Here is an 18424-nt window from a genome sequence, read left to right as displayed (position 1 = left end):
TTTGAAAAAGCTATATATAAAGACAAACTGAGATGAAACAGCATGACAAACAACAAATTTCTAAAAGCCCTGCTCGAAGAAGATTAAATCATTAAATGGCTTTTCACCCCTCAAAAAGACCAGAATTGACCAGAGCACACTGACTTGCACGGCTCGCATTTGCTCGAGAACACGACCATTTGTCTTTGGACGATTGGTCTGCTGTACTTTTTACAGATGAGAGTAGATTTGCTCTATGATCTCCAGATGGGCGTGAAAGAGTGTGAAGGCGAAATGAAAGGTATGACGCTTGTAATATTTCCCAGAGTCGACCTTTTCAACGTAGCCCAGTGATGGTGTGGGCGAGAATTTCAATGGAGAGTCGCACAGAGCTGGTTGTTGTCGTTGAGCGTCTTTGACGGCCACTCGCTATGTGGAAGAAATTTTGAAACATCATGCGCTGCCTAAACTCGATGAAATCAGCGACAATCCTGTTCTAATGCACGATAGTGCCCGTCCACATGTAGCTCACATGGTACAAACGTACCTTCAACAGCATAAAATCAGCGTCTTAGCCTGGCCAGCCTGTTCTCCAGACTTGACCCCCCATCGAACATTTATGGGATAGCCTCAAAAGACGAATACAAGCACATCCATCAATTCCTGATTCATTCCACAATCTTGAAAGGTCTCTTTGTGAAAAATGGGCTAAATCTCCAGCAAAGAGACATTTCCAGGCTGGTAGAAAGTATGCCGAGGCATCTTTGAGATTTAATTAAGGCAAAAGGAGGAAATACGCGATATTGAAATGTTAATTAAAAATCTAAAACAAATTTGTCTGTCTTTTTTTAATTTTCCTTATCATTAGCAATTTACTTTTTTTTTACTTTTGTAGACAAAGACTCAATTATTAAACGTTAAAAAAAATTATATACAAGATATATTACCAGTGGATAGAATTTTTTGCCTGTCAGTGTATAAATTCAACCATTAAAAAAAAATTCACTATTTTTCGGTCCGCTTAACTAATTAATAACATTCAATTAATTAAGGTTTTTAGTTGAGATGAAAAAGTCAGTCACAAGTGGGATTCGAACCCACGACCTTCAGCTTGATATGCCACTGCTCTAACCACTTGAGCTATCGTGACTTCAATCCCCTTGGGCAATATATTTATCTCAACTTAAAACCTTAATTAATTGAATGTTATTAATTAGCTCAAGTGGTAGAGTAGCAGCGTATCAAGCCGAAAGTCATGGGTTCGAATCCCGCTCGTGACACTGACTTTTTTATCTCAACTTAAAACCTTAATTAACTAAATTTAAAAAAAAATGTTTTGATTGAATTTTATATCTTTGTTTGCGGAAAAAGGTAACAAAAAAATAAAAACAACACATTATTGAACATTTTTATATATTATACACTCAGGCGTAAAGGCAACATTCATTAATTAAGTATTAATAGCTTTTACATTAAAAAAATATACACTGGAAAAATAGGAATAAATTATTAAAAATTTGCTCATACAATATAAATACTAAGCATAAGTAACTAAGGCATCAAGTGTACCACAATTCTTTGGTTAAAATGCATATATTGAGAAGGAGCGCGTTTAAGTTCAATTGTCAGCTTGGGCTTTCTGCTCTTTGGACAGGGTCAGGAAAACCTGTTCCAGGCTTGTGTCGCTGAGCATGTACTCGTCGATCTTATCGCAATCCTTCTTGAGGCTTTCCATCTTTTCAAAGAGTTGCGACCACTTGTAGCTGAGGTCGCTGAGGTGGTAATGAAGAAATCCCTGTTGAAAAAGAAAAATTACACAATCGGAATATCGAATATCGGATCAGTCACGAATACCTTGAACTCGTCTTTAAGCTCGCAATAGTGGCCGAAAAGAGTGACAACCTTGTTTTTAATCATTTCGACTTCTTCGTCTGAAGTGAGGACGTCGATTTTGATGAATATGGTGAAACCTTGGGCGAACTTTTGCTTGAGGTATTGAATCGTACCGATGCACCTCATAGCGCCGCCAACCATTATTGTCAGCCTGTCGCAAGTGGCTTCGCATTCGTCCATGCTGGAAAAAAATTTAAAAAACATTGCATTTTCTATTTAACAAGGCATTGCTGACTCGCTGACCTATGTGATGTTAAAACGATCGTCTGGTCGTTGGACTGGATCTGCTTGAACACCTTCCAAAGCTTTCGCCTTGTCACGGGGTCGACACCGGTCGTTGGCTCATCAAGAAGTATGACTGGAGGATCGGCTATGAGAGCTATAGCTGTGCACAGCTTCCTCTTATTGCCTCCACTATACTTTCCACATGGTTTATGACAATAGAGATGAAGATCTATTTAAAAAAAAAAAAAATTAATAATAAAAATTTTATATTTAAGAAGAAAACATTCAAATCATGATTGACTGAACAAGGTGTTATTGGCCCTTTTTGTGAACGATATTGTTAATCTAATAGAAGGAGGAATTCTTGTTAAAATAAAAATATTATTATATGCGGATGATATAGTCTTAATTGCTGAGAGTCCGGCTAGTTTGCAAAATAATATTCAAATTTTTGAGTCCTTTTGTGATCTTTGGAACTTATCTGTAAATTAAAAAAAAGTCAAAAATTATTATCTTCTGTAATGGGGGTAAACCAGCAGCCTCAGAAAAATAGTTTTATAACCTTATTTATTTAGTTATTTTTACTCTGCGTCTTTCCCTATCTCACCATTTGAAGCAAGAATTTCGGCTGCAAAAACAGGTTTAAACTGTGTCTGGGTAAATCTATTTCACAACAAGCTTGTACCGTAACCAAACTAAAAGTTTATAATAGGGTCCTGCGCGCAGTGGTATGTTATGGCGCTCAAGTATGGGGTTTCCAGTCTTATGAGGTTGTGGGAAAATTTCAACTTTTTTTTTGTTAAAAAACTTTTCAGCTATTCTACCTAGCTAACGCTAGAATCCTGTTTGCCTCCTCTATTCTCGTATACCTTATCCCTCCATCTAAAATATATGTCAAAGATACTGAGCCTCCCAGATGATCGACTGCCTAAAATAATCGCTCTACAGATAACTAGAAAGAATACTCATGCCCCTGGCAAAACTCCAGTGTTCGGGAGAATCTCTCGGACCTTTTAGTGCTTCCTTACAAAATAAACAAAGTACATCGAGAAGAAGCTGTGAATAAGGTGAAAAGCAGAGAGGTTCTACTTGTATAAGGAATTTTTCAATGAACACTACTGTCATATAAACCGAGCCTTTCCCAGGACCTTAACATTAGAGATTCTTGTTGGCAATTCAAACTAACATGAAAATTGTTATATTTGAAATTCTGGGGGTTTTGAATGATCCTCAAGATGAAACTTGTCCACTTTGTAACAGCCACTCCAGGGAAGATTCATGTCACTTTTTGGGAGTCTGCTCTCTCTTCTTTCAGAATTGTGGGTATCTTACTTGGGAAAGTCATCCCCAGAGTTGAAATACTGGAAAATCTTTCTAACCAAGTGTCCCCTTTACTGCTAATTTCTTTTGCTCGGCATGCCTGAGAATGAGATACGAGTGGCTTTCATATATGCAATAATTGTCGTCCCTGTACATATACTTTTACTTTTACTGCTTTGTTTTTTAGTACTCACAGTTCTCAAGCGGTAATTTCTTCTTATTTAATTCTTTTTTTCTTCTTTTTTCTCATATTTCCATCTATTTTAGTTCATACCTGTTATATGTAAATTTTCTCTACGAATTTCTTTTCTTTTAATATTTCTGTATTTGTAAGCTTCATTATGCAGTAAACTCAGCAGACGGCTACTAGCCATGCTTTTATACTTTGTATCGTGTTTCTATTATTTGTTTGTATCAATTCTAATAAAGTATTGTGTATTGTATTGTATATTCACTGAACAAGGTTAAAGTCGGCCTCTTTATGACCTGGCGCACCATGACCAAATATTTGCCTATTGTGCAATTCTCATTATTATTACAATTAATTAAGGTTTTCAGTTGAGATAAAAAAGTCAATGGCACGAACCCACGATCTTCGGCTTGTTACGCCGCTGCTCTACCACTTGAGCCATCGTGACTTCGAACCACTCGGACATCAACTTCCCGTCTCAACCACACCTTATGAGTTTTCCCTCCTTTTTGCCATTTTTCATTCCTTTTTTTCATCTCAACTAAAAACCTTAATTAATTGTAATGATTTAATTGGTCAAGCGGACCACGAAATTAGTGAAATTAAGTACTACGGTGGCCCCCTTTTTATCATTTATTTGTACATAGTAGCATGTGTGCAGACAAATGAGTATTTATTAGCATGATTGATGATGGTACTTTAATTGGAATTGGTGTGACTGAGAACAGACCATTTGTCGTGTTCTGTTCCTAGGCTTAGTCTTGTATAAATGAGAGGAGTGGTCATTGGCGGAATATCAAGTACCTTGGTGGCCCTCAAATTATTCTTAATTGTTTGTAGTACGGTGTGTGAGTAGACAAATGAGTGTATTTATTAGCGTGTTGTAAGTTTATTGGTGAGTGAATGAATATCGATTCTACGTGTGTAAAGGGTGCAGATATGTCCCGGTTGCAACCGTAAGTGGAAAATGCTGAAATATTAAAAACCCAGATAGGAAAAATGTGTGCCGGTTATGACCTAGCTGACTATTACTATTACTTTCATATCGTTTATTGATTGTTGAATGGTAATTTATTAAATTATTTGTAGAAATTAATTGCCTATGGCCATTTGACTGGGAACATTCCTGATTCGACAACCCCCGGTAAATTGTTGATCGATAGGATTGTTGAGACGATTTGCAATTGTTTCATCAACCCACAGACGGACGAGAATGTACAGCTGCAAATCATCAAGGTAACGATTTCGGTGGCAAAGTAAAATCGACATTAGCACAGCTTATTTGGAACGTTACAGGCCGTCCTTACCGTTTCAATTCTCATTATTATTACAATTAATTAAGGTTTTCAGTTGAGATAAAAAAGTCAATGATTCGAACCCACGATCTTCGGCTTGTTACGCCGCTGCTCTACCACTTGAGCCATCGTGACTTCGAACCACTCGGACATCAACTTCCCGTCTCAACCACACCTTTTGAATTTTCCCTCCTTTTTGCCAGTTTTCAAATGTCGTGTAATCAATTTGATTGTGCTTGACCAATTAATATATTACAATTAATTAAAAGGTTTTCAGTTGAGATAAAAAAGTCAAAAATTCAAAAGGTGTGGTTGAGATGGGAACATGATGTCCGAGTGGATCGAGGTCACGATAACTCAAGTGGTAGAGCAGCGGCGTATCAAACTGAAGATTGTGGGTTCGAATCCCGCTCGTGCCATTGACTTTTTTATCTCAACTGAAAATCTTAATTAATTGTAATATATTAATTGGTCAAGCGGACCACAAAACTAGTGAATCTCTTTATCTCGAGCTGTTAAGCTCAAGGTTTTTTTAAATCAGATCTTAAAGCTTTACTAAGGGCTCCAGTATCCTCTAGAGCTTGGCTCGTCTTTTTTTTCTTTCTTTCTTTTTTTCTTTTTTTTCTTTTAAATGCACAAATAGAAGTTATGCACCATTGACCCAGTGCCATCTAGACCTCACTGCCTATTTATTGCCACACTGAGGGAACCACTGTGGCTGAGTGGTTAGGGTGTCATATTGACACACTTTGACCCAGTGGGTTGTTGGATGTAAGCCCTCCTCTATTAACAGGTATTACTTTACTATTGCCACAGACACACCGAAGATGGCGAGAATCCAAGATCTGACAGAAACCCAGCAAGGATAAGTTATAATATATAAAATTATCATTGATAATAACCTAAATTACGGATCCACTGCTCTGCCAGTTTTTGAGCGTCGTATTTCGGCGCTCCCCTAAGCAAGGCGAACAGGTTCAAAAGCTGGTAGGCAGTCAGTTCCATGCTGATTCTGTTCTCCTGAGGGCAGTAGCCGATGTTCTGAAGAAACTTGCTCCTTGTCTGGCTCAGGGTGTGGTAGCCGTTCGGAACGTGCATGACTGCGTCGCCTCGGCTCGCAAAAATCTCACCCGAGAGTATGGAAAAAGTCGTCGTCTTACCGGCGCCGTTTACGCCGAGGAGGCCGAAGCATTCGCCCTTAGCAACGGTGAAGCTTACATCGTAAACAGCAGTCAAATCCCTGTTGTACTTTTTCCCCAGGCTGTCTGTGATCAATACTAAATCTTCACCTGAAAATTAAAATTAAATCGATTAATTTTTTGTTTTTCGTTTTTAATGAGTAAGCAATTTCTTACTTGATATTTTAGGACTGTTTTCCAATTCACCATTAGACCTTTCTATTATTTGATCTGTCGAATTCGTAGATCCATCATTAGGTGCATCGATGAAATCAATATCTACATGCTCTAGTTGGTCATTATGCATCATCGGCGCTGATTTTTTCCCTGGATAAATGAAAAATTAAAGCGAGAATTTTGACAAAGTTGAACATGACATACTGTGTCTCATTCCAAGGGTGCTCGACGTGACTTTATGCTTTTCCAACGATACGTCAGCGTCAACAGAATCGCCCCCCTTCTCAATCGGACCGTAAAGCTTCTCTTTTACGAGATGAATACCCAGCTGGATGTAACGGTAGTCCATCAAGAGCGTCAGGACGAGAAACAATATAATATCTACTATAAGAAACACCAAGCAAGTCATTAAGTCGAATCCGTTGTTCTTGTTCAACTCTAAAGAGAAAAATACATTAATTTTAATTTTTATAAATCGCCATTTTAATTTTACCTTGACACACTTGGCCCAATAAACCGAGGGTACAATTTTTACACATAAGCCTGTTCTTGACGACCGTCATTATTTTGTAAATCGCTTGAGTAAATGGTGTCGTAGGTGACAGATAAAAAATATAATGAGCGAACTTATTGTCGTTGGTAAGCCAGTCCGTGAGAAGAGGCATCAGTGCTTGAAAAAGATTTGAAAAGAGCAGTTAAAATCTTTTGTAAATATTTTAATTTAAAAGATAAAACTTACAGAATATTAATGAAATCATAACTATAACATTCTTAGCTCCGGAATATGTTGTAAAGAGAAAACTCATGAAGTAGCAAACGCACATCATTGAAAGGGCATACAAGAAAAGGATAAGAACAATCAGACCTTTAAAAAATAAAAAATAAATGGAAATTTGAATACAAAATGGATTTTATTTGACTTACTTATTACATCACCATCGTGCAATATATGGTTAACATCCATCGTGTAACCTGTAATAAGGAATACGACCAAAATGATGCAGAAGAGGCCGATGTCGAAGGTTAAATTGGATGCCCAATAAGTCATTGGGCTCAAGCCGCTCATGTACTGCAGCTGTTTCATCCCGTTGACCCTCTCTGAGATTGGAAAACGGACAAAGTAGGTCATGCTTACCATTATGCCAGATGCCAAAAATAACCATATGTATGGAATGACAAAGCTCACTACTTGATTCGGATCACAAGGGTCCTGTAATATATTACAACATTTACTGCATAATCTATTCGTTTTTTTTTTTTTTTTTTTTTTTTAATGTTTGCTCTTACCTGATCGAAAGAATATGGGTAGTTGATGGTTCTGATCGTCTTGGGTACTTTTGGATTTCCCACGTTGATGAAAGCGTTGAAAAGAAGCGATATTGCAATGGCCGGCGCGTGGAATGCCAGAGATGAGTACAAAGCAATCGGGCTGTTTAGCAAATCAGCAGCGACGATCATGAAATTTCTGAAGTGAGGCAAATCGTCTTCGGCCGCTTGGTACAGCTCTGAAAATAGTATTTTATCGAACAAGAGCAAAAACACTACAAACGACAATGGAATTACCTTTCGCAGTTTCTTTATCGGTTACGACAGTAGTGCTCTTCTGGTTCTGCACACATTTCTTGTAGGAATTCGTGAGAGGGTCATCCCTCCCGCCGACCAACACAGTCGTTTCGCCGTAATTCTCCAAGTCCATGGTCAATGGCATAGATTGGACGTCTTCCGTCACTGTATTCATAGTCCCGAACGTGATGTAAGTCATGTATGAGGGGAAGAGGATCAGCTGGGAAACAAATTAAATATATATAAATTTCAGACGATCAGATCTAATTATGTGGCAAGTTGTCTGGCAATCAGACTTAACCATGCAAAACATGTGGCAAGTCATCTGACAATCAGGTCAAATATGATGTAGGAACTTGTGGCTACCCCATCCAACTTTCTGATCCAACAAATTTCATGTAATCATATCTGATGTAGGAAGTCATCCAAAAATCAGATCCAACGGTATGAAAATTGTTTCTAACCATCCGACTAACAGTTCCACAAGAATGGAATTTGTGTCTACCCATCCGAATGTCAGTTCCAAAAGAACGGAATTTGTGTCTACCCATCCGACTGTCAGTTTCACAAGAATGAAATTTGTGTCTACCTAACCAACTATCAGTTCCTCAAGAATAGTGTTTGTGTCTATCCATCCGACTGTCAATTCCACAAGAATAAAATTAGTGTCTACCCATCCGACTGTCGGTTCCAAAAGATTGTGATTTGTGTCTACCTATCCGACTATCAGTTCCTCAAGAATAGAATTTGTGTCTACCAATCCGACTGTCAGTTCCACAAGAATAAAATTAGTGTCTACCCATCCGACTGTCGGTTCCAAAAGATTGTGATTTGTGTCTACCTATCCGACTATCAGTTACTCAAGAATAGAATTTGTGTCTACCCATCCGACTGTCAGTTCCTCAAAAATAGAATTTGTGTCTACTCATCCGACTGTCAGATCCAATGAGTTTGAGACAGTCAGATCCGACTGTATATTTAATGTATAAATACTATTACTTACTAAGATTAATGAGAAAATCAGTGACGATTTGAACAGCAGTCCCCTTTTGACGAGAAGTGCAAAGAACTGTTGCACAACGAGACCGACTAGAAAATAAAAATAAAATAGCATAATTTATTTTTTTATGATAATCTACAACAATAAACATACTTCCGTGTAGTTTAGTCAAGTTGTTTTTTCCCATGTAAGCAAAATCCGTTTCGTCGAAATCCGTCGAGATTCCTTCACCTTCTTGGACCCTGAACAACAATTGAAGTTGATACAAGCGATCAATTGAAATTTAGAATAACCACTCACTTTAAAAAGACTTCCTCCATTGATGTGCAATTTACACCGATCCCTTTGATACTCGAGCCCTGGACGTTTTCAAGTTCTTTGAAGAGCGACGGCAATTTAGACGTATCCTCTATTGGCACGTTCAAAACGAGTTGGCGCTGTTGGATTTTTTCACTGGTCTTCACTGTCGGAATCACTTCTTGTACTACTTCCTTAATATTAGCAGGATTGACATCCAGGTTATAAGTAATTGTTACTTGATGCCCAGAGCCTTAGAAAAAAACAACAACAAAGATTGATAATTAATTAAAACTATACAAACTCTAATATAAAGGTATTACATACCAAAATGTTTTTTTAAGAAAATCGAAGAACCATAACAGCGAATTTCCCCATGGGCCATAATTGCAATTTTATCACCAAGAACATCAGCCTCCTCCATGAAATGTGTACTTATAATCATGGTTCTATTTCCTCTTAATGCCTGTAGTAAAATATTATTTAGTTTTTGTTTTTTTTGTAATAATTAAATTTTTTTTTTACCAATAGTGTATCCCAGATGTTTCGTCGTGACTGAGGATCCAGACCTGATGTCGGTTCATCAAGGAAAAGCACCTATAAATGTTCATAATTAATCCTGGTACAATACAATATATAAATGAACTTACTTTAGGGTTGTTTGCAAGTGATATGGCGAGGCAGAGTTTGCGCTTCATTCCGCCCGACAGCTGGGCGGGCAGTGCATTCTTCCGATGTTGGATGTCGAATTTTGACATCAAGTCGACCGCTTCTCTACTGATCTGTGCTCTCGGAAGCCCTCTCACCTGGCAACAATAATTCAATATATATTTTTAAAAATCTATATAAACATTTGTGTTAAAGGTCTAACCATTCCAAAAAATATGATTTGCTCGTGAACAGATAGATCGCATAGAAGGATATCGTGCTGAGGACAGTAGCCGAAGTCTTTCCTGAAGTTTGTCATGTTTTCAAAAAGGTTCAAACCGTTTACTATTACCTCGCCGGATGTTGGGGATATTACACCTGAAAAATAAGCCGAAAAAATTAATAGACATACACAGTAGTGTTTGGGATATTAAGGCCCTGTCATGTTTGTATACTAGGGAACACAGGAGGGGCAACGAGAAGCCAGATAAATAGGCCAAGGAACTTTCAATGAGGACACCTTTTGACCCTGAAAACCTTTTGCAGCATAATTGTCAAACATCCTTCAATTAATTTTAATTCAATGGGTTAAGAATAAGTCCTTTTAATCCAGAACAGGCAGAGGCATGCAAAGTTCACTAAAGGATTGCAGAAACTAATAGCAGAACTACTAAACCGAGGATGTTAGGACTAAAATGATAGTAGGACTGATTGGCACTGCAGACTCTGGCACTTGGACTCAGAACCTCTCCCCTTCCAATTTTTACTTGTTACGCTCCCTAGACAATCACTTAACACTATCTGCTTGATGGGCACCAGTTGGCGCTTTGGTAGTGCAAGCCCAAGAACCCCACATTGGCCCTCTCTTTATTTTCGTTTTTTCATGGTGGGTCTGGGTTTTTAAGAATTCCCTGCGCTTTCTACACTTATGAGGTCTATTTGAGTGCCTGCTTTCGACCTGTGTTCATCATTTTCGTATCCACTCACTACCGTCTTCATTTTAAGGCAGAGTTCAATAAGTGACCCTCACTTCATGATTGTTAAAAATAAGGTGTTTTATAAAAAAAAATAAATAAATAAATAAAGCTAAGTTTTCCCATAACACAACTTTCTTCATTACACCAACTTAAAAAAAGCCCAAAATAACTTAGTTATTAAAAATTAGTTCTAAATAATAAAGTTTATCTTTGGAATAAACAATTGTTGCCATATTTTTCATTTGTGTATGTAAAAAATATAGAAAAAATAATAACGGCAACTTTTTTTAAATAAATGATTTATTCTGTTTAAGTTATGGTTTTTAAATTTTCAACTATTTTAAATATTTTATCTAATTTTATTAGAAAGTAGATTTTATAATTTCTTGTTTCTTCTTCCTTTGCTTTTTTAGAAAGAAGAAACTTCATGGGGCAAAAACAAAAAATGGTTAAAATTTGAAAAATAAGATCGATCAAGGAATTCACGTTATGTTAGAATCTAACGATGATTTTGAATTTGTTAGGGAGTTACACAAAAATGACCACGAAGAGCAAGATGATGCTCATAAGACTATTTCAACAGTTAGTAACCACAAAAATTTATTTTTTTTTTCCAGTTAATAAGTTTTATACTTTGAAAAATATCTAATATTTTTTTGACATTCCTAATTTTTGTTAAATCATATGTAAGTATGGCTATATGTGTATATAATATATTTATTCTATTAATTTTATACTTTTATTATATAAATTTTACGTAATGTAATTATTTTTATTAACTGTAATCTAGTTTTAATAAAATGTTTGTTTTAATATGTTATTTGTTTTATTATGTTGTATTTATTATTTTGTTGATTTTTTGTTTACTGCGTGTTATTTTTTTATTAGTTGTTTTATAATATAAGTTTTATTAGGATGATCCTATGCACAATCATTAATTTAATCTTTTAAGTTGTTTATATATTTTTAATTATTTAATTTTAATTTTTGTTTTATAATATAAGTCTTATTAGGATGATCCTAAGCATAATCATTAATTTAATCTTTTAAATTGTTTATATACTTTTAATTATTTAATTTTAATTTTTGTTTTATAATATAAGTCTTATTAGGATGATCCTATGCATAATCATTAATTTAATCTTTTAAATTGTTTATATACTTTTAATTATTTAATTTTAATATGTTATTTGTTTTATTATTTTATTTCGTTGAATTTTTGTTTACTATGTGTTCTTTTTTTTATTAATTGTTTTATAATATAAGTTTTATTAGCGTGATCCTATGCATAATCATTAATTTAACCTTTTAAGTTGTTTATATTATTTTTAATTGCCTATATAATATTTTTATAGTATAAATATTAGAAAAATATATTATTTAAGCGCAAAATAAAAGAATTATCACAACTAATTAATATTTATGAAAGTTATTGGTCAAGATAAAATTAATTAATTATCACAACATTGAATATCAATTTAAGCACCTTAAATAGATACCTTTTACCTTATTGTACTGATTTTGAACATAGGATATTATTTTTCTACCCGAAAAACAAACATTTGCCCATTTACAAAAATTTATTAAACGTTACTGAAACATTGTCAAGACTCTCAACACGACACGCAAGAATGGCACAATTACACAGAAGACAAACACTTTGAGTGAGTAGAAATACTTTGAATATTAAAAAAAATATATATATTGCATTGTATAAATTCACTTTTCCACATCCTAAATATATTTGTTAAATGTAAACAATTTGTAAATCCCAGGCCCTGAAGATGATCTCAATAAAGATCGAAACGTTGGCATGATAAAGAAAATGTTTTTCTTAAACCTCCATCACACCAGACCTCACGATTTCTGAATAATTATTGTCGACAGCCGTACCGACAGAGCCAGGTCAGGCCAACAGAATGGATCGGGACACAGATCGGCCTCCGTGTTAAAAGTGTTAAACGGTAGGAAATTTTTAAATCAAAACCCTCTGAAAATTGGACCAACAGATTTGTTCTTGCCTGTCATCAGACTTTTTTGCTACCAGAACATTGGCAGTATGTTATAGAAAATGGAAAAAATTATGTTTTGGATTAAAAATGAAATACATATATATTTTGAGATTATTTTCTGAAAACTGAAAAAAAACTTATGCACATGCCAAATATTTGATAATTCTTGATACTCGAATAGAAAACAAGGTCAAGATAATTGATTTTTTTTTTTTTTTTTTTTAATGATAGCAATATATAAAAACATTATACTGATATTGAAATTTATTGTAAAATAGAGGATAAAATTATACAAACCAGTAAGTATTGATATTAAAGTTGTTTTTCCAGCACCATTATGGCCCAACAAAACAGTTATTTGGTCTTGGTAAATATCAATTGAGAGGCCGTTAACGGCTTGCAAAGCTCCGAACACCTTGTAAACATTATCTATTTTGATTCCAACCGGTATGTTGGCCTCTTCGATGACTTTAGATGGATTTTTTTTCTTCAAATCTTCATCTTGCAAATCCGGCGCAATTTGGCAGAATTTCTTAACGAAGTCCTGGAGAGAGAGAAAAAAATTGGCGAAATTTGTTTTCTTGTATTTGTAAAATGGGATTACTCACGGGTAAGAAGAAATGCCATGGTTTAGCGGAGCCGTACTCTCCCGGTTTTATAGCGTCGAGGTACTTGAAGATGTGAGTGAAGAAGGCACAGCTGATCCCCATTATGAAGACGATCAGAAACATTGGACCTTCGCCCGTATTCGGCACTTTGTAACCAAGCTGGCTGAATTGAAGTCCGACTTCTAAAGAAACGGAAATTTCGTTTAAGCTCAGTTCAAACGATATTTACCGATTGACTTACTCGAACTTTCAAGAGATGTGATGACCTTCAGCCCATGAAACAACGACCCCATTGGAGTTAAAACGGTTAAAAATCCAATAAACGTAGTCGTCGCCTTCATAAAATACGATATAGCGCCGTTCATAATCAAGTAAAAAACAATGGTGAAAAATGTCGCATAAGCAGCTGTATAAGTAACAAAACAAAAATCCAATTTACTAACACAACAACATAAAGACACACTGTTACTTACAATTAGTAAAAACAGACGATATTGCAAATACCATGAATATCATCTGTATGCAAAACAACATGAAAAATAACCATAAAAGAAATGGATTGGAATATTCAAGTAGAGATCCTCCTCCTGTATTGATTTTAAACAGAATGACTATGACGGTAACTATGATAAAACTCTGCCAGAAGAAAAATGCAAACCAATAGCCATATATTCCCAAATCGTTTACTCCGTTGAGCCTTAAGATTTCCTAGAATAAATATATTTTACAAACTAAGCTTCTTTTTTTTAATATATAAACTCTTACCCTGGAACCATTGTTCTTCTCAGTCACGATATTGGCGACAAGGAACAAAACAAGTGGGAAAAATCCTGTTATAAGGACGCTATGTAGACCGTAAATATAAACCATTTCAAAAGCTTGTTTTGTTTCAAGTTTGTAAGGCGGATAAGGAAATTCTTGAAACCACCACTTTAAAAAAAAAAATAATAATAAAATAAAAAAATAAATCTGTTCAATTAAACAAAAAAACTTACATCTTGACTGAAGTTCACCTTCAAGTAATCCATATAGCCCATATTAATAGCAGCTTGCAGAGAGATGAAACCACTTGTAATATAATGCTCTAAAAGATGATATTAATAAATTATATTAAATTAAATTTAACTTTATCGACACAAACTTACGGCCAGCTTCAGCAGGTCCGGGGCCCATGTAAGCGGGGAAAAGGTTTCTCGTTTGCCAGATTGTCATTTGGGTGCTACGCAAGGCGTAAGTGAGTGAGTCGTTTGTCAATTCCTTGAATATGACGCCAAATCCGACGTTTGAATTTTCAAATACTACCGATTTGTTTTTGTAGTGGTCAGAGAGCCAGGATTCTATTTCAACCTCACTTTCCATGCCCATTATGTTATCTGGAAAAATATTACAATAAATTAAACAGTTATCTGATAACATGGAAGTCAGACTGTCATATTTGATTAATGTTTCAGATCATTCGGACATAAGTCTGAGTCGGAATCAAAACTTATGGCAACTAACTGTTGGATCTGATAATATGGAAGTCAGACTCTCATATCAAACTAATGTTTTGGTCCCCTGCTCCAATTCTTGCAGAAAACGGGATTGTTCTATTGTACATAGTAATAATAGTTGTGTATACTAGTTTGTGTTGAGAACGAAAGTATTTATTAGCTTAATCCATATATGTTTAGCAGTCATAATTGACCGTATTAATTATTCTTTTAATCTAAGGGCTTAGCGTGAATGTATGATGTGAGAAGGTTGATGGCAGAATATCGAGTACTCCAGAGAACCTCAATTAGTTGTATAATAAGTGTAAGGGTTGGGTTGAAGGGGGAATGTATTTATTAGCATGAATGTGTGATGTGAGGGAGTCAATGGCGGGGTTATGTTGAGAGTGAATGTAGTTATTAGCATGTGTGATGTGTGGGTCAATGGCGGGGTTATGTTGAGAGTGAATGTAGTTATTAGCATGTGTGATGTGTGGGTCAATGGCGGGGTTATGTTGAGAGTGAATGTATTTAATAGCATAAATGTGGGATGTGAGAGGGTCAAAGGCGGGGTTATGTTGAGAGTGAATGTATTTAATAGCATGAATGTGTAATGTGAGAGGGTCAATAGTGGGGTTATGTTGAGAGTGAATGTATTTATTAGCATGTGTGATGTGTGGGTCAATGGTGAGGTTATGTTGAGAGTGAATGTATTTATTAGCATGAATGTGTGATGTGAGAGGGTCAATGGCGGGGCTATGTTGAGAGTGAATGTATTTATTAGCATGAATGTGTGATGTGTGGGTCAATGGCAGGGTTATGTTGAGAGTGAATGTAGTTATTAGCATGTGTGATGTGTGGGTCAATGGCGGGGGTATGTTGAGAGTGAATGTATTTATTAGCATGAATGTGTGATGTGTGGGTCAATGGCAGGGTTATGTTGAGTGAATGAATTTTTTAGCATGAACGTGTGATGTGAGTGGGTTAATGGCAGATATCGATTACTCCAAAGAACCTCAATTAGGTTATTTGTATAACAAATGTAAGAGTTGTGTTGAGAGTGAATGCATTTATTAGTGTGTGTGTGGTGTTTAGTGACCATTAGCCAATGAGTATTTGGAGATCATGCAGTTTGGTGTGACGGAGGTTTTAGAAAATCATTTTATTTGTCATGCCAATGTTTCGATCTTCATTGAGATCATCTTCAGGGCTCAAAGTGTTTGTTTTCCGTGTAGATGTGTCATTCTTGTGTGTCGTGTTGAGAGTGCCCAACAGTGCAGTGGGCAAGTGGGACGACACAAAAGAATGACACATCCACACGGAAAACAAACACTTTGAGCCCTGAAGATGATTTCAATAAAGATTGAAACGTTGGCATGATAAAAAAAAAGTTTCTAAAACCTATGTCACACCAGACCGACCACACCTCACAATCTCCAAATAATCGTACTTATTAGTGTGAATGTGTGATGTGATAGGTTAGTATATCAAGTACCCCGAATGGTATGTAAATAGGAATGAATGTATTTAAGAATGAATGTGGGTGCGAATGGGTTTGAAACCATTGGAATTGGGTGCATGCAACCTAGCTGTTGACAACATCCAAAGCCCAACCTTGATGGCTGGACAGATAAGACTGACCCCGGACTGAAAACATCCAGGGTGGGTGATTCTCGGGTCTGCTGGCAGTTCACTGTAAATAGCAAAACTTGAATTGCCGGTGGAGAAGAAGCAAAAAGGCTCAACTCGGCACATATTTGTAAGTATGTACGTACATGAGCGGATTTGAGCCTGAACAAATCCTGACTAATGTTTCAAATAGTTGGGTAATAGGTCTGAGTTGGAATAAAGTTTATGAAAACCAACTATTGGATCTAAAAATATGGAAGTCTGACTGTCATATGTGATTACTGGTTAAGATCATCGGATCTAGTTAGTCTGTAGATCTAGTAGTCTGAGTTCGATTGAAGTTTGTGAAAATCAACTGTTGGATCTCATTATACCCAAGTCAGATATTACCCCTCATTACTGTTTTAGATCATCAGATGATAAGTCTGAGCCGGAATCAAGCTTACGACAACCAACTGTTGGATCGCACGATACCCAAGTCAAACTGTTATCTCTGATTACTGTTTTAGAACATCGGATGATAAGTCTGAGTCGGAATCAAACTTGCAACAACCAGCTTTTGGATAGCATGATATCAAGTCAGATTGTCATCTCTGATTACTGTTTTAGATTATCGGATCACAACTTGAGTCAGAATCAAGGTTACAACAATCAACTGTTGGATCTCATGATACCCAAGTCAGACTGTTATCTCTGATTACTGTTTAAATTATCGGATCATAAGTCTGAATCGGAATCAAGCTTATGACAGTCATCTGTTGGATCTCAAGATAGCCAAGTCAAGACGGTCATCTCTAATTAATGTTTTAGATCATCGGTTCATATGTCTGAATCGAAATCAAGCTTACGACAGTCATCTGTTGGATCTCAAGATACCCAAGTCAAGACGGTCATCTTTAATTAATGTTTTAGATCATCGGATCATATGTCTGAATCGGAATCAAGCTTACGACAGTCATCTATTGGATCTCAAGATAGCCAAGTCAAGACGGTCATCTCTAATTAATGTTTTAGATCATTGGATCATATGTCTGAATCGGAATCAAGCTTACGACAGTCATCTGTTGGATCTCAAGATAGCCAAGTCAAGACGGTCATCTCTAATTAATGTTTTAGATCATCGGATCATATGTCTGAATCGGAATCAAGCTTACGACAGTCATCTGTTGGATTGCATGAGACCCAAGTCAAGACAGTCATCTCTGATTACTGTTTTAGATTATCAGATCATAAGTCTGAGCCGGAATCAAGCTTACAACAGCCAACCATTGATGATACCCAAGTCAGACTGTCATCTCTGATTACTGTTTTAGATCATCGGATCATAAGTCTGTCAGTATAACACTGAAGGTCCTACTGAAGGATCCGATGGCATGGTTCAGGCAACACCCAACTACACCAACATCAACAAATATAGATGAAGAAGGAATACTCACTGATCGACTTCGGAGGCATCAAATCATTAAATTTCTTCATAATAAGTCGGGTGCCATTGTTGTCCGGGTAGAAGAGTACGTCGAACCGGTTGCCAGCGAGTAATTCTTGGGAGAAAAAGTATTCGGATGGCAAGGCTGGGGGAAAAGTACCATTTTGTATGTTCTCACCGGGCGAATTGTGTACTTTCACCTGGGTGAGCAAAACAGCTAGGAGAATGGGGAAAAGTATGTAAAAAGGGATTTTGATGTACTTCCTTCTGGACGCTCTCCAGAGCCTCCAACCGAGGGCCTTCACCACGTGGCCTTCCATAGGCGATCAACCGATTTTTACCATCCGAGTCGACAAAAAAGAAAAGCCAAAAACGAATTTAAAACTCGACCAAAGTATCACGCAGGATTAAACAAAGCAAGTGCAAGATTTATGTGGATGCCTTGATAGAGAAGAGTGGGGCGTTAACCGTGACTCATTGAGCGGGAGGTCGACCTTCGAACGTCACTGATACTATTTTTATGTAAAATAACATC

The 18424-nt window shown here is 36.3% G+C and overlaps 1 protein-coding gene across 1 annotated transcript; it reads right to left on the bottom strand.

The window, feature by feature from the left end:
* Positions 1-1373: 1373 nt before the first annotated feature.
* On the bottom strand, positions 1374-18371 carry LOC106662935 (ATP-binding cassette sub-family A member 3-like). The gene is made up of 26 exons (XM_024228272.1): positions 17900-18371; positions 14508-14735; positions 14358-14446; positions 14128-14292; positions 13836-14070; positions 13604-13768; positions 13363-13544; positions 13052-13298; positions 9989-10143; positions 9768-9923; positions 9643-9714; positions 9445-9583; positions 9121-9370; positions 8974-9062; positions 8824-8909; positions 7821-8040; positions 7545-7762; positions 7182-7467; positions 6997-7122; positions 6751-6927; positions 6462-6695; positions 6258-6407; positions 5805-6191; positions 2116-2326; positions 1834-2053; positions 1374-1774 (listed from the first exon to the last, which is right to left on the bottom strand). Exons 1-26 carry the CDS (start codon positions 18207-18209, stop codon positions 1598-1600), a joined length of 4974 nt encoding a protein of 1657 aa, XP_024084040.1. The 5' UTR covers positions 18210-18371; the 3' UTR covers positions 1374-1597.
* Positions 18372-18424: the final 53 nt, after the last annotated feature.

The sequence above is a fragment of the Cimex lectularius genome, unplaced genomic scaffold (genome assembly GCF_000648675.2).
Source record: "Cimex lectularius strain Harlan isolate CLEC.00 unplaced genomic scaffold, Clec_2.1 scaffold265, whole genome shotgun sequence".
NCBI lineage: Eukaryota > Metazoa > Arthropoda > Insecta > Hemiptera > Cimicidae > Cimex > Cimex lectularius.
This window is presented reverse-complemented; position numbering and strand designations above follow the sequence as displayed.

Bases quoted from the DNA above. Each gene is read 5' to 3' on its own strand.
- LOC106662935 (XM_024228272.1), bottom strand. From the start codon at position 18,209: ATGGAAGGCCACGTGGTGAAGGCCCTCGGTTGGAGGCTCTGGAGAGCG. The intron at 9,715-9,767 runs GTAAGTTCATTT...GAACATTTATAG, and splicing joins CACTTGCAAACAACCCTAAA to GTGCTTTTCCTTGATGAACC. The intron at 6,408-6,461 runs GTATGTCATGTT...TCATTTATCCAG, and splicing joins CACCCTTGGAATGAGACACA to GGAAAAAATCAGCGCCGATG.